Source organism: Asparagus officinalis, chromosome 4 (genome assembly GCF_001876935.1).
Source record: "Asparagus officinalis chromosome 4, Aspof.V1, whole genome shotgun sequence".
Lineage (NCBI taxonomy): Eukaryota > Viridiplantae > Streptophyta > Magnoliopsida > Asparagales > Asparagaceae > Asparagus > Asparagus officinalis.
Window position 1 is genome coordinate 69,930,649 of NC_033797.1, and position 17,848 is coordinate 69,948,496.

Below are 17,848 nucleotides of genomic sequence, written 5' to 3' on the forward strand. Positions count from 1 at the left end.
TAGCCGCACCAATATCAGGTAAACCATTCTTGATCTATGTCAGGGCTATATATCATTCATTCAGAGTACTTCTCGCTAAAAAAAAAGACAATGGCCATGAATAAGCCATCTACTACCTCAGCCAGACTATGATCGGTGCCAAGCATCGGTATAACCCAGTCGAGAAGGAATATTTAGCATTAGTCTTCACGATTCAAAAAATACGGTTTTACCTCACTGGCTAATCCATTCACATCATTTCAAGAGTCAATCCTCTATGAATAGTCATGATGAAACATGGGTCATCGAATTCCTGGTTAACAAAATGGGTGATCCTGCTATCACAATATGACATAACATTCATGCTGCAGAGAGCAGTTAAGGGTCAAGTAATAGCCGATTTTCTAGCAAAACACCCTATTCCCAAGCCTTCCAAGCTCTACGAAGATATCTCGGATGAAGTCATTGAGTCGAATGTTATTTTAGACCATCAAATATGGCAACTCTACTTCAACAGTGCGTCACGATGTAGCTATAAGGGAGTAGTCATTGTAGGAGTAGGGGTAGTATTGATTGATCCCTATGGACATGTCCTCCCTTGGGCCTATTCATTGACCAAGCCATGCTCCAACAATGTAGCCGAGTATAACGCTCTTATAATTAGCCTACAACTTGCTAAAGTTATGGGTGCCAAATACCTTAAAGTTCACAGTGATTCTAAACTAATTGTGAATCAGATCAAGGGAGAATATGAGGTCCGCCACAACGACCTCATGCCTTACCATAAAGTGGCAACAAAGCTTGCTCAATCTTTTGAAGGCTTCTACATTAGCTACATAACTCACCTTAAAATTACTCATGCGAAAGCTCTAGCATCCCTTGCAGCCACACTTGCTTTGGTGCCCAAATCTACCCGGTGTACCACCATGGCTAGCCATTAATTACGCTCTTCGGAGCAAATTCTTGAAGCCAATGAAGTGTATTTCGGGTCAACTCACTTCGAGGGTAATGATTGGTGGTTCCTAATCATTGACTATGTCTTGCATGTGATACTACCAGATGATCCGAAGTAAGTGGCCTCGATCCAAAGAAGAGCTCCATGTTTTTCTATGATTCTGTCACATAGACTTTGTACCGACGATCTTTTGACAGTATTTTGCTCTGATGCTTATCACTAAGTGAAGCTCGAGAAGTGTTAAAGCAAGCCCACGATGGTGCATGTGGATCTCATCAACAAAGTCCTAAACTTCAAGATTGACTTTATCATCTAGGCTACTACTGGCCGACAATGATAGTAGTTTGGTGCCCAAATCTACCCGGTGTACCACCATGGCTAGCCATTAATTACGCTCTTCGGAGCAAATTCTTGAAGCCAATGAAGTGTATTTCGGGTCAACTCACTTCGAGGGTAATGATTGGTGGTTCCTAATCATTGACTATGTCTTGCATGTGATACTACCAGATGATCCGAAGTAAGTGGCCTCGATCCAAAGAAGAGCTCCATGTTTTTCTATGATTCTGTCACATAGACTTTGTACCGACGATCTTTTGACAGTATTTTGCTCTGATGCTTATCACTAAGTGAAGCTCGAGAAGTGTTAAAGCAAGCCCACGATGGTGCATGTGGATCTCATCAACAAAGTCCTAAACTTCAAGATTGACTTTATCATCTAGGCTACTACTGGCCGACAATGATAGTAGATGCAGTAGCATATGCTAAATGATGTCATGCGCATCAAATCCACGTTGACTTCCTACATCAACCTCCGGAAGAATTGCATCCGACAGTTGCCTCTTGGCCATTTGCTTGGGGCATGGACATTATTAGGCCAATCAGCCCACCGTCCACCTAAGGTCATCAATTCATCCTGGTCATCACAGATTACTTCTCCAAAGAGGCTGAAGCTATTCCCCTCAAAGAAGTCAAGACATCTCAGGTGATAAAATTCTTGAGACATCACGTGATTTATTGATTTAGCATTCCTAGACAAATCATTCACGATAACGGTTTGTAATTCGTCAGTCGGCCATTCTTCAAATTCTACAACAAGTATAGAATCCAAGATGTGACTTCTACGTCATACAATCTAACTGCTAATGGTCTAGCTAAAGTTTTCAACAAAACTATAATCAAACTTCTGAAGAAGTTCATCTCCTCCAACAATCGTTATTGGGACGAGAAACTCGAAGAGTGTTTATGGGCTTACTGAACAACATTCCATACTCCTACTAGCTCTACGCCATTCTCATTGGTCTACGGATGCAAAGTCGTGATCCCTTTAGAAATTTAGGTACCATCATTAAGAATTGTCATCACTAAGAAAATGACAATTGATGAACATCATCAAAAGCTCCTCCAAGAACATATGATGCAAGCGTCACCAAGATGTTTGAGACTATAGAAGAGATCATCACCCTCGCAACCATCGTCGTCGTCATAGGCATATCCACAGGTACAACTTCAATATCGGTAGATAAAAACCTCCGGCTCACTAAGCATAGCGGCAGCTTCGCTTGGACCATCATTGGAATGAGGTTTAGGGCTTTGTGGCCCCTCCCTTTCAACTGCCGCCAGCACAGGAGAAATTGAAACATCATCATCATCATCAGAAACACCATAAACAATCAACCTTTACCATATTAATGAAGCAGGTGCTGGTGCAGGAGCCTCAGTCATTTCAAAAGTAGGAGTCGACACCAAGATACTGGAAGCACTAGCAAAATCAATGACCAGTTTGAAACCACCACTCACAGGAAAAGGTGTAGACATCGCTTCACCTACAGCCTCGAAATCATATTCATCATCTAAGCCTTCAACGTCACCAATATGGTCAGCATCTTCGGGCTTGGTCAAGTTAGTATCGGTGTCATCATGCCCATAATCCACTTGTTCCTCTTCGTTGTCTAGAGGAATGGGCTCCTTACCTGCATAAAAGAAGCGCATCAGCTAAAAGCATTGTAAGATGAAAGTTATGAGCATGTGAATGGAAATCACTTGAAGAGCCAACCCTAGGTTCTTGTACTAGGATCGCAGGAGACTCCTCTCTAGTCCATGAAGAGTCTCTAGGCATGGATTTAGGCTCAGGAGATGCTAAGCGTTACTTTTTCAAAGAAGGTGGAGGAGGAGGAACATGTAATAGCCTCATTCCTTTCCCTCATCCGCTATCAGGTACTCCTTGCTGAATTGCTAGCTCAGTCGGCTCTCAAATGTTGATACCGACCTATCTTGGAGGAGTAGGGTGTTCAGCTTGCTCTTCCCAACCTTCATCTGGTAAACCTTCCGCCAAAATTTCTAAAAGTCCAGGAGCTCTGCTCTTTGAACCCTTCTAGAATAGTTCCTTATACCATCGAGTGATCCAATACAAACCAGTTTTATTCACCTGAAGCTCATGAGTAGGAACAACCACCTTGCTATACCACTTGTAAAACCCCAACGTCATGTAATAGTTGGGCATGTGCAGAGGAAGCGAGAACTGAGCCCCTGTAGCCCCTGCAACAAAGTGGTACCAAGCACGAGCTCTGTCGACTAAGCTCCCTATCCATAGCAATCTTGGGTTTGGATTCCCAACGTACAACTAATCATAGCCAAATTGGACGAGCAAATCGGCATGGCTAATAGGGTTCGATGTAGCACTCCATACCATTCAACCTAGCTACAAGGTGACCTAGTCAGATGTTTACCAACCAGTTGAAACACCCACTAGGCAACCAAGTGAAGCGCTCGCTACTCATAGCGTCTTTAAACTCGTCCCCATGACTAACACCGTCAATTGAGGAAAAGCAACAGTAAAGACGATATTGGTCCTTATTCTGGAGAATCCTAGGAACCCCAACAAGGTACTTAACGAGCCATTTCGAATGTTCGTACCTCTGAAGCAAGGCAACGTTCCCACTACTAGGCATAGCGGCTGACATCAACTGAGGGCAGTGCTGAGTGAACCATATTACCAAATAGGCATACAGTAGCTCCACCCTAGGATTAGGTACTTGATTCCTCGGGCAACACTACCCTTGCTTCAAATATTCAGTGGCCAGTTCTCTTAGGTCATGATGAATGCAGCTCATCATCGTCGGTAGAAGAGCTAAGCTGTACCGAGAGGCCAACAACATATCTGGGAATAGCACCTTAATTGAGATGCAAGCTTTCAGCTAAGAAGGCACGACACAACCCTTCAGCCAAATAGAGAAGAACCCTACAAGCAATGCCAACTCATATATTGTCTCCTTTGCCTGGTAATAGAAACTCTCAAATTGGTCACTGACATGAAACCCACACACGTCAGAGTCAGTAGTGTGCAACATGGAGCCATCCTTGAATATGCGAGTCTCGACATCAACATTCGTGGCTGGAGGAATCGCGCCTACATTTCCTTTTTACTAACATTGGGAAATAAAAACTCTGCCCAAGGAACGCAAGGTACAGTATGGTCATGTCTAGTGCTCCCAGTAGTCCTCTGGCAAATGAGGAAGTGGCAGACCAATTCTTGAAAAGCCTCTGTAACATGGGTAGTATGAGAGTAAGTACTCAACTCCTCATTAGTAGGAAAACACTCCTTGTACGAACGTTCCTGTGACACCTACACTTTAGTCCCACATGGACTAGTGTGAAGAAATATTAGTGGCTTAAATAAAGAAGCCCAAGGCCCAAGAACAACTAGTGCTAATATTTTGGTAGTGGATTTAAGCTAACATCGAGTTACTCTTGGTGGGTCTCATGGCTTGCACGCACCAACGGACCCGTAGGTCCGGGACATGACAAAATGGTATTAGAACAGTTGCCAGGTGAAAGTATAAAACTAAGTACTATATGGGCTAAGTGCTACACCGTGTGGATATGGTGGGAGCCATCTCTAGAGCCTGTAGGAGCCACCTCTAGAGTGTTGGCCTTCTTGTTTTAATGATGATTTACAGATAATTTACATCTAATATTGTTTGTCTAATGTTTGTGTTTTATATTTATTCTAGGCAAACAATATGTTGGAGGATGGATGGAATAGAGCTTCAACGATAATATCTAATGGAGGTTAGCGGAATAGTAGGTGAAGCTATGTATAATTCAAGTTCAAGATCTAAGTTCAAGCTTCATCCGCAAGTGTGCCAAGTCGAGCTTATTGAAGATCAAGATCTAGCTTGGGTAACTTAGTTTAGGTTTTATATTATGTGTGTTAAGTACCTTAAGCTCAATATCATATACACACACGTATTTGGTTTCTATGTATATATATAGTTATATATATACATGCATGGTTTTGGGTTTTCATATTTATTATTGTGATTTGGTTTAACTGCTTAGATATGAAACAAATATATTTTCATATACATACTCATATGTTTTATTTTTTATTGTATTTGTAAAAATATTGTATTCTTAGTTTTTGGACTTAACAATCATCATATACATATTTTATTAAGTCTACATAATCATTGTGCAAAGTTTCAAAACATGGTTTAGCCAAAATGTCAAAATTCACATGTTTACATTATTATGTTTTGGCCTATTTTGTAAAATGATGATATTTTTCATTTGGGAAGTCCTTTTTAGAAACCATTCATTGTAGCATGTTTATTATCATGTCTACAACTATTTCCCAAAGTTTTACATTTTTTAGAATTTATTTGATATTTTTAAACAGTGTTTTAAAATCAGAAAAACAGTTTTCAGAACTTCATTTTCATATATCAGTTCACGATCGACCGCCACGGTCGACCGCGCCTGAGTCTTTTGCATAGTGTGCAGCAGAAACTTTCGCGGTCGACTGCCACAGTCGACCGTCAGCTGAAAATTTCTCACGGTCGACCGTCGCGGTCGGCCGTCGAACTCTCTGGAGTTTTTTGTTGATTTTTTGTTACTCGCGGTCGACCGCAGCTCTGTCAGATCAATCCCAACGGCTAGTTTCCAGAGCCGTTGCAGTATGCTTTTTTGGTCTTTTTTTGGCTTTCTCTTGGCTTTAGGGTTTGTATAAATACCCCCTTTTACCTTCAGCTCTATATACAACAAGAGAATGTTTTAAAGAGTTTTAAAAGGAGTTTAAGCTTGTTTTAAGCTTGTTTAAGGGTTTGGTTTATGAAGAAAGTTTTACAAGAGCTTGAGGAGATTATCAATTGTATTTTGGGTATTCAATCCATCTCTCTCTCTTGTCATCTAGAGAAGTTTTCCTAAACTCAACTCTGGATTTTATTTATAATTATTTGTTGATCATCATTTCTATTAAAGCTAGTTTTATATTGAGTTTGGATTTGATTTTACTCATTGTTACACACACCTTCTTGAGCTTATTGTATTTGCATTCATAATATATTTGGGGTTGTGAGAGTTGTAACATTGAGTGTGAGCTTTCATTGTGTTCTCATCCAAACCGGGTTGTGATAGTGTATTTCTCCCCAGGAGTGGGTAGCGGAGACGTAGGACGGAAAGTCCGAACTCCGTGATCATATCGTGTGTTTGAGTTTGCTTTGGCGCTCTTTATCTTATGTTTATATTTCTTGTCGCCATTGTCCATAGCTCATTATTTATATGATCCACTATCTAGTTTATATTGTTTACCCATTGTGTTAGTTTCATAACCTTACATATATCATATATCGCTTATATCTCTTTGCTAGGATATTTCTTGTTGTTCATATTGCTTATCCTAGCTCATATAACTTGTTGTATTTCATACTTGCTAGGATAACTTGTTAATTAGTTTTAATTGGTTTTTAAATCGGATTAGATTAGCATAAGACCCTAATCACCCCCCTCTAGGGTCTAACATAGAGTTCACATTGCCTGGTAGTGATACTGGGATGTGCCAATTGTTATGTCGTGACGACAAGGACGTCATCTTTGCAAGATTGAGTGATTGTGACACCCACACTTTAGTCCTACATGGACTAATATGAAGAAATATTAGTGGCTTAAATAGAGAAGCTCAAGGCCCAAGAACAACTAGTGCTAGCATTTTGGCAGTAGATTTAAGCTTACTTCGAGTTGCTCTTGGTGGTCTCATGGCTTGCACGCACCAATAGGCCCGTGGGTCCGAGGCATGATAGATCCCCCATCGGCAAAGGAGATACCATAAACATCTCGTGAAGAGCGATCTGTATCTCCCCATCGGAGTAAATAAGGTGTTGCTATCACTATTGTACAACTCCAGAATACCATACAAAATCGATGCACAAATTCCAGCACCATCCTTGGAAGCACTAACTGTAGTATAGAGCCCCAGTTCTTGCAATCACTCCTCAAAAGTGACAAGCTCAAAGTCTACCAAGAGAGTCCACTATTGAGTATCTGTTGACTTGATCCAACTGAGGAATCTGGCATCCCCATCCAGATACTGGACATCGATTTTAACAAGCTCATTCCCAAAGGTGTTTGGAACGATTGCAACTTTGTTAACCGGCACGTCCTTATTCACGAAGCCTAGACGCAGCCTTATGATGTTAGTCCTGTAAAGTTCTTCTTGACGGAAGTCACCCACATACTTCAAAATGCATATCTTGACACTATCCTCCCTCTTTGTGAGGTTAAAGCGAATGAAACGAGGCATGACAAGATGCTGTAAGAACAAAAAGGAGACTTGAAGCTCTATGGCTAGTAAAGCAAATTGACGGTTTCCCAAAGTGTAATACTAATATTCCTCCCCACAGTGAAAGAAAGAGTTGTCGCCAGGGACACTATCTCCAAAAAGAAAATGTGGTTTCACCGACACATCTTCATGAGGCACGAAGAACTTAGCGTCGGTAATTATTTCCCGCAAGGTCTTATAGCTTTTTGTACGGATGGCCTCAATCCTTTCTTGACTATTGCCATCGAGAAACAACGGGACATTCCTATCAAAAACGTGCATACTTCAGGATCATGAGTCCCATCATATCCAAAATGATTGTGACGAATAACAAGAGCTCTTAAATAGGCAACTACATAAAGATGACAAAATGAGTTAACAGACGAAGACCAAGTTCAACTGTCATACTCAAGAGCAGAGGCGAACCTCGCTCACAAGCAAAAGTCACCTATATTGACTAAGTGCCTATAAGATGAAGTGAAGCTCAACCAAAGGAATCAAACTTCACATCCAAGTTGCTGAAATTCATCCAATTTAATTAGACGAATATTGCTTTACTGAAGGTCTCCCCAAATTGGCGAATATCACTTTAACGAAGATTGCTCAAAATAGAGCTCCGCCAAAATGTAAAAGCACAAAGGGACAGAGCTCCGCCAAAATGTAAAAGCCCAAAGGGCTGAGCGAGCCCTACCCAAAGTGCGAAGTTCACCACGATAAGTGCCATTAATGGTTACTAATGGAACCCCGCCACTAACAATGAAAGCTGGTCCGGAAGACCACCAATGGTCATAAAGATCTCACCTTTAAAGGCATATCAAATTTTCAGATGACCTAAGGCATTGCTTAAAGCCCAATGGGCTGAGACTGAGGTTGATCCAAAGATCACCATCGATGGGTTTGATACTTACCCATTGTCATCTCCCTTGGAAATAGCACAACAAGAAGCCATTGATGACGAACTTTGGGAATCTCTAGAAAGCTAGGGTTTGAAGAAAAGTACGAGAATTTTTGAAATCAAAATGAAGAAGAGGGAGGTAAACGGTCTTATTTATAGGCTAAAACCCCCCGAACTTCTCCCAAGATTTCTCGTCCTAAACTTCGTCAAATATCTCACGACCAAACTTTGCCGAAGATCTCACCAGCGAACTCCACCGAATATTTCACCCTAAACTTCATAAGAGAGTTTAGCCTCTAACTTCACCTAGAATCTCTCCTCGAGTGAACTTCGTCGTAATTTCAAGCATGTGGGTCAAACACCTGAAGTTTATATCCTTAGGCTGAGCCTCGCCTAACCGTCCTGCTGAGCCTCACCTAACCGACCTACTGAGCCTCGCTAAGATGACTATTTCTTCAGTAAGTGAACCTCGCTCAATACAACAAGGCACTAAAGGTGAACCTCACCTAAACATTATAGTGAATCACTAAGTCTCCAAATTGAGAAAATCACAACTTAATTTGTTTTAGGCTTTACATAATGAACCTCGCCAAAATGACTTGGCAAAATTCACTAAGTCTCCAAGTTGAGTAAAACTTTAACTCAATTTGTTTGAGACCTCATCTGGCTAACTCTAAACTGACTCTCGCCAGCACAAGGAAGCCTGAGCTTCGCTTCTAAATATGATGACTCCATGCAGAGATCAAACCATGCAACATTCAAATTCACTACAGAAGTACAAATAGATCAAGCACACAAAAGATGGAAAATTTTAACATGAAGAAAAGTTTATTTTTATTGATTGAAGACTCTACTACATGAAGGCGACATTCAAAACTGCCCGATTACAAGGATAATGGGTACTTGTTGCTATTTGCTACTACCCCATATTCCTAAGATATGGGTAATGTGATGCTTGAGGAATAGATACGAGCTCCACCAAGCTACAACCCTTGTTCCTCTGATGTTACAAGACTTAGGGAACTAAATGTTTCCCTATGAAGATAAGAACCGCTCATATTCCTCTAAGTGAGGCATATCAATGGGAAGAAGCATGTTCTTATATCAAAATTCGACGTCGGGCCTGAGTCAGCCACACGACGTCTAATTATGATCTAGGATCACGTTTGTGGTATCTAGTTACTATCGGAGTCTTCGCTTGTGGAGGTCTAAGGATTTTTCTTCAAGTTTCATCTTAGTTGCCGAATGTTCTTACGCAGAGCGAGGCACTCGAATCTCCATGTGTCTCTATCGCAATTCACTTCTCCCCATGCAGTCGATTGATTCTCGATGATCTGCTCAAGCATCTCTTTCTTGCCAACAACAACTCCGCCAGACGACAGAGTATGCAGAGTTCATCCTATTTGACTGATTAGCATTACACATCTGTCAAATATCCTATCACTATCATGTTAATAGTACACCTCTGAACAGTGTCAACTTTATCAAGCTATTATATTCACATTACACCTCTACTAGTTTGATCCTAACATCATTATCCCCAGCAAAAGTGTTACTATAATATGTCAACACTACACCTCTATCATACACACATAAAGGGAGATAAGAAGTTCTTTTATTTATTGAAAGAGCTACAAAAAGATCATTACAGAAAAAGTGGATAAAAAGTGTGTATCTGTGCAACACACTCAGCCATTCGTGCATCCCCGACTTCATGAGCACCCTTCTGGACTTGTTCCCTCAAGACTCTAGGATCGACGAGAATGGCCTGAGATCTGATGATCGAGAGTCTCTCCATTTCAGCTTGAAGCTCCGCAACTTTAGAGTCACACTTCTTGGTCAACTCAGCTAAATTAAGCTCAAGTTCCTCCTTTTGGTGTCGAGCTACCTCCAAACACGCCTGAGCCACAACAATGGTCACCTTAGGCTCATCGATTATTGCATCATTTTCTTGGATGGCATCTTGAAGCAATGTGTGATGACCGTTAGCCGACGCAATGCTATCAGTCAAACTGTGGACTTTCACACTAATCCGCTCCATTTCTGCACGGGCAGATTCACTAGTCTTACGATGAGCTTCTAGAAAACGACATAATTCAACCTTAGCAATGCTATCAAGATCAGCAATGCAAAGCCCATACAGCTCTTGGCAATGGGATTCAGCTTTGTCGATCATCATCTTGAAAGGTTCAGTGCGAACAGAACTGACAACCGATGTCAAAACACCCAACTGATCCCTCACCAACTTGAGAGTACGGGGCGGATAACGCTCTCTATGAATTCAAGATAATCGCGACACTTTGGTTAAATAATCTCACCAGACTATCCGTTAAGATCTTTACGTCCACCTCCAATAAGTCCTCGAGATCAAGGGATTGAGGAATCTCCACAAAACTTAAAGGACCTTCTTCAGTAGAGACCATCATGGCATCCGTTATGGTCGGAGAGATAGTTGGTGCGACTTGTATCCGCTCGTTGCCCAACATGAGACTTCACCATGTCCGCGAAGTTCGCCCAAATAGCCATGTTAGAGATTCTCCTTACTAACTTTTAATTTAATGGGCACTTAATCTACAATTAAGGAGACAATTAACTCTCTCTTTTAGCCTATAAAAGGAGAGGAGATCATCCACTTTAGACACACACAAAGGCGGAGAGAAACACACACGCGCTGAGGCATACGAGAGGTATTGCTAAGAGAAGACCGAGGTACCTTCTAAGCAATATAATCCTCATCAACAACAAGAGACCCATCTTCTTAGACGGCGAGTCAAAGGAGTACAAGATCGACACTCCACCGGCACATGGAACAGAACCCCATGAAAAAATAATTCTTTTGTTTTATTAAATTTTTTTCTATTGTAATCTATGTTAATTACAATACAAAAGAACCCGAAATAGTGTGTGTGTGTGTGTGTGTTATGTCTTTGTGCCTGATCACCTTCGCGGGAAGTCAAACAAGAAGGTTTGAGTTGCATTTTTGTGGGGTTCGACAATAATAGAAAAGAATGGAGATGTTATGATCCCACAACCTGACAATGCTACACATCGAGGAATGTAGTGTCTAACGAAGTCTAGTCATGGTAGACTCCACAAGAAGTTGTGCTCCTAGATCCTAATGATCTAGAGGATCAGTTAGAGAAGAAGTTGGGGGAGCCAAATTAAGAAGAAGAGTCACATCAATCAGAGAAGATAGAACCAAGTTCTTCTACATCTCCAAAAAAAAAAAGAATTCATGGAAGACTAGTGTTCATCATATAACATTAGAAGAGAAGTGATCGAGACATATGGAAGATATCAAATAAAAGTTGTAAAAGAGTGTAGTAGTGTAGTAGTTTGTAATAGAGAGAGGGGCAGAAGAACAATAAAAGGAGTGAATAGCTGTAAAAGAGTGTAGTAGTGTAGTAATTTGTAATAAAGAAAATATTTATATTAGAGAGTATTAAGTATTGTACCACTAGAAAAATAATAATAATATATTTTTTAACATCCACCACTCTTCTCAACTCAACAAGTGGTATCAGAGCCACTCTCACAAATCAACTAAAAACTTGGAGAGAATTCTAGGACACCCCCTGAGAAGTGTGAGAATTGGAGAATGTTCTAGAAGAATTCTCAAAAGGAGGTGTTGATCTCATAACATTAGCCTCATCGTGTGATAAATTAAAAAAGTTTTTTTAAGATAGAAGAAAACTGCTCACAGGTAGTGAGCACAAACAAAGAACTTATACAAGATTACATAGACCAGACAGATGTAATATAATCATCAGAACCACATCTTAGCAGATATGCAAGTAGCAATCATGTTTGTTTTTTGTAATTGTTGGATTTTGAGCGTAGCAATGTAATAATAGTGGAAGAAGGCACCTAAGATGGCAACTAGAGAAAGAGGAAAAGCATTTGAAGGATGACTAGTGGAACAAAATAAGAACAAGCTAGAGAATTGGTGGTTGGAGTAGAAACGGAGAGATGGCTCCTGCTTGTATTACAGGGATGCATCACATGTGACAATGTATTTTGTGTAATTGTATCGATATTCTGAGATGTTTACGGTTACTGGCGACGTAAAGCACAAACATGCAGAACTTTTGGTTCCTTGAGTTATCAAAATAAATAATTGTCTCCCAACAAGAAAATTTATGAGGATAAAGAGCGGATCACATCATCACTCAACACAAACATAGATCTGCGGGGAAAGTTAATTCTACACCAAAACTGAAAGGAGCCAAAATCAGGACTAACAACAAATGACATCAATACTGACCATCCAACAAGAAATAAACAACTTCCATTTTTAAAATGACGCAGCGCGGAAGTTGTAACCTCGGAATCCACCAAGGGTGTTCTCTGAATCCACAAAGAACGATCTTCGAATCCACGAAGAGCTTCGAATCCACGAAGAAATATTGAGGAAAAACAAAATTTATTAATCAAAAGTTATGCCTCTAGGGCTTACAAGACTCTTCTTAAATAGAAAAAGAAACAAGACTCCTACAAGGACTCTAATTCCTACAATGACTCTCAACTTACCAAAAATGGTAAAGAATTCCTAAAGACTCCTACAAGGACTCTAATTCCTACAATGACTCTCAACTTACCAAAAATGGTAAAGAATTCCTAAAATATTAAAACTCCTAAAAAGACTCATTATGAATAGTAAAGTCCACCGGTCAAATCTGAGATCAAATCGGATTTGTTTTCTAAACAAAACAGACTCCTAAATTATTACTAAAAATAGTAAAAACGGATAAAATTGTAATTATCTCTCAAACCGTAAGGAATTTGGCGAATCTGAGAACGCAAACTGAACCCGTTGGGGTCGGTTTGGATGGCTCTGTCTCGTCGAGATAGTCGATTTTCATATATAATTCGTCCAATTCCGACGTACGGTTTGAAAGTTACGGTCGTTTCTTCGAAACATGTTATTTTCTTCGACCAGGCCCGCATTTGGGCTTGCGACTATCCCACTTTGACATAAACATGTCTGCTGTGTGTTCTACATCAGTCCCCTCTGCTTGAAAAGAGCTCGACCCCGAGCTTACACTTGCATGAACAGCTGTTTCTGGTGGGTAATACTCAAAAAGAGCTCGACCCCGAGCTTACACTTGCATGAACAGCTGTTTCTGGTGGGTAATACTCAAACAAATCTACAACATTAAAACTAGGAGAAATACCCAAATCTGTAGGAAGGTCAACCACATAAGCGTTGTCGCTAATCTTCTTCAGTATTTTGCATGGACCATACTTCTTATTCTTCAGCTTGTTGTAAGTACCCACGGGGAAACGTTCTTTTCGCAGAAATACCATCACCATGTCTCCTTCTTCAAACACCTTCCTCCTTCTGTGTTGATCAGCTTCGGCTTTATACTTAGCATTAGACTGCTCTATCTTCTCCTTCACCTCCTGCTGAATAGCACGTATCTTTTCAACCATATGATCTGCAGGAACACTCTGTCCAGGAAGTTTAGGCAGCGGGGCTAGATCAAGATAGTGATTCGGAAGCCTTCCATACACAATTGCAAAGGGTGCCTTGCATGTAGTCCGACTCTCCATACAGTTGTAGGCAAATTCAGCATGTGCCAAAGCAAGATCCCATTGTTTTGGTCGATCGCCAGAAATAGATCTAAGAAGATTGCCGAGAGTGCGATTGACCACTTCAGTTTGGCCATCCGTTTGGGGGTGATAGGCAATACTGAACTTGAGAGAAGTGTTGAATCTCTGCCACAAAGTCTTCCAAAAGTGTGATAAGAACTTGGAATCTCTATCGGATGTGATGGACTTTGGCACTCCATGAAGACGAACTATCTCCCGAAAGAAAAGATTAGCAATGTTGCTCGCATCCGCAGTCTTCTTGCATGGAATAAAGTGCGCCATCTTTGAAAACCTATCAACCACAACAAAAAAAGAATCCATACCTTGTTGGGTTCTAGGCAGCCCCAACACAAAGTCCATGGAAATATCATGCCACGGCGCATCAGGAACTGGTAAGGGTGTATACAATCCTGTATTCTGAGACTGTCCCTTAGCAACTTGACAAATTGGACAACGCCGCACATATCTTTCTGCTCCCTTCTTCAACTGAGGCCAATAATATCGTTCTTCAATGGCTGCAATTGTCTTATCACGTCCCAAATGTCCTCCTAGTCCGCCAGCATGAAGGTCTCGAAATATTTGCTCTCTTAGCGAACTCTGGGGTATGCACAATTGATCGCCATGAAATAGATAACCATCCTGAATATGAAAGCCTTTAACTGATCTATTTTGAAGACAGTCATCCCAAATCTTCTTAAAATCGTCATCCTCCGCATACAGCTCTTTAAGATACTCAAACGCAATCACTTCAGCCTTCAAAGTTACCAACAATCCAGCCCTCCTACTGAGTACATCTGCAACCTTATTCTGCTGCCCGGATTTATGCTTCAAAACGAAGGTGAAACGCTGCAGATATGCAATCCAACGAGCATGCATACGGTTGATGGTAGTATGACTATTAAGGGTCTTCAAGGCCTGATGATCAGTGTGAAGCAAAAACTCTCTCGAGATCAAATAGTGCTCCCAATGCTTCAAAGACTGAACTATGGCATATAATTCCAGCTCATATGTGGTCCACTTCTGCCGAGCTTCGCTTAGTTTCTCACTGTAAAAGGCAACTGGACGCCCTTCCTGAGATAAAACACCACCAATTTCTATGATGGATGCATCACAATCAACTTCAAAGACTTTTTGAAAATATGGAAGTGCAAGCACATGTGCGGTGGACAACTTCTCCTTGATCAGTGCAAAGCTACGATCTGCTTCTTCCCCCCAATTGAACTTTCCTTTCTTCATGCATTCAGTTATAGGTGCTACAATGCTGCTGAAATTTCTTACAAATCTCCCATAGAATGTTGCTAGGCCATGAAAACTATGAACTTCGCTGACAGTCTTCGGGGTAGACCAATCTCTAATAGCACGAACCTTCTCTTCATCAACATGAATACCCTTTGTACTAACAATAAAGCCTAGAAACACGAGGCTACTGGTCATGAAGTTGCACTTCTTCAGATTAATGTACAACTTATTCTCCTGCAAAACTGTTAGTACCTCCCTCAAGTGGTCCAGATGTGCAGCCCCACTCTGGCTATAAATCAGGATATCATCAAAGTAAACTACGACGAACTTGCCGATAAAGGGTTTTAATACCTGATTCATTAATCGCATGAAAGTGCTAGGGGCATTAGAAAGACCAAAAGGCATGACTAACCACTCGTACAGGCCTTCTTTTGTCTTAAAAGCAGTCTTCCACTCATCTCCTTCCCTAATCCGAATCTGATGATAGCCGCTCTTGAGATCTATCTTGGAGAACACCTTTGAACCAGATAACATGTCTAGCATGTCTTCCAAGCGTGGAATAGGAAATTTGTACTTCACCGTAATCTTGTTGATAGCCCTACTGTCCACACACATACGCCACTCTCCGTTCTTCTTTGGGACTAGTAGTGCTAGCATTGCACACTGACTCATGCTAGGTTGTATAAGGCCCTTCTGGATGAGATCATCCACCTGCTTCTGCAAAATCTCTCCTTCCTTTGGACTCATCCTATAGTGTGGCAGATTTGGTAGTCGGGATCCAGGGATAAGGTCGATCTGATGTTGAACGTCCCTAAGCATGGGTAATTCAGAAGGAAGATCATCAGTCATAACTGCATCAAACTGTTATAAGAGGGTCTGTACTTCATGTGGAGTTTCGACAGTGGCTGACTCCTCTTTTCCCGAAACTACAAGGGCATAAATCTCATTAGATTGCTTCACATCTTTCATAAAGTCTTCATTGTCAACGACCAAGAAATTCTTCTTTTCAGCCACAATGGTTTTGACAGGTCCCTTCTCGGTTAGAGGCTTGAGCACAATTCGGCGACCATCCTTCTTAAAGATGTAGACGTTATCTTTCCCTCTATGCGTGGCATCAACATCAAACTGCCAAGGTCTGCCTAACAACATGTGACATGCATCCATCTCTACTACATCGCACATTGCCTCATCCACATAAGTTCGGCCAATGGAAAAGGATACCCGACACACTTCATCAACCTGTACGTCATTACCCTTGCGAATCCAGCCGATCTTGTAAGGAGCGGGATGCTTTTTCGTGTTCAGCCCTAACTTCTCCACCATGCGCCGAGATACAATATTCTCACTGCTTCCACTATTAATGATGACATCGCAGATCTTCTGTTGCACCGTACATCTCGTTCGAAAGATATTATGCCTCTGTGGTGGTTCTTCTGCCTTTGGAGCCAACAATAGTCGCCGCACAACACATGAGAGTTGTTCCCCATCATCAGCATCAAACACATCATCATAGTCTTCAACATCGTCTCGGTTTGTATCTTCATCTTCATGATCCACCATGTTCACAGTACCTCTTTTAGGGCACTGATTGGAACGATGACCAGGCTGTCCGCGTCTATAACACTTGATCGGGTCAGGTTTGGCATAAGGGTTCGCTGGAGTAGGCTTCTTCGCTGTAGTTGTCGCTGGCCTCTTGCCCTTCTCTGTCGTAGAATCTTGATCAGGAACAGTTTGAGACTGTTTATTCCCACCACGATTAAAGTTCGTGCGCCAACCATCAGAAGCTGCCCACGATCCTTTACTATTTCGTCCAAGCTGTCGCTCCACCTTCTTGGCTAGGCTAACCGTGTCTGCCAATGTATAGGTCTGCTGCAAAGATACACGATCCTGAATCGCTATCCTTAATTCCCCAATGTATCGAGACATCTGCTGCGCCTCGCTCTCGTGTAAATTGTTGCGGGATGACAGTCGATAGAACTCCTGCGTATACTCATCCACGGTTCTTCCGCCTTGCCTACAATTCTTATACTGCCCAAATAAAACTTGTTCATAATCACTTGGTAAGAAACGGGCTCTCAGTAGCTTCTTCATCTTTTCCCACCTATCGACCTTCGGCTTTCCTTGACGAGATCGATTCAGACAAACAGACTCCCACCAAGCCGAAGCTCCACCTTTGAGTCTGTAGGCCACCAATTTAACCTTACGTTCTTCAGGGATCTCCATATACTCAAAGAACCTCTCTACTTCTGCAATCCAGTCGAGGAACTCTTCAATATGAAGTTGCCCGTTGAAAGATGGCAGATCCATCTTCATCTTGAAACCTCCAGCGTCATAATTATCCCTTTGTCGTCGATCTCTACGATAAACACCGCGGCGTGGGGATGCATAGTGATCTTCCTCGCTGTCGGAATCTTCATACGGAGTCGGTTCACGTCGTTGGCGACCATCAACGCGATTTCGATCTCCTGCAATCTCCAGACGCTCTACTGCCACTGCTATTCGCTCCACGACAGTCTTCATCTGATTGACATCGGCCTTTAGCACGTCGAACTCAGTTCGAGAGATAGGGGCTTCATCACCTGCCATCGGATCG

General features: G+C 41.6%; 1 protein-coding gene across 1 annotated transcript; it reads left to right on the forward strand.

Annotated features, from left to right (window-relative positions):
* Window positions 267-920, forward strand: LOC109838892. The gene has a single exon (XM_020407320.1). It carries the CDS (start codon window positions 267-269, stop codon window positions 918-920), a length of 654 nt encoding a protein of 217 aa, XP_020262909.1.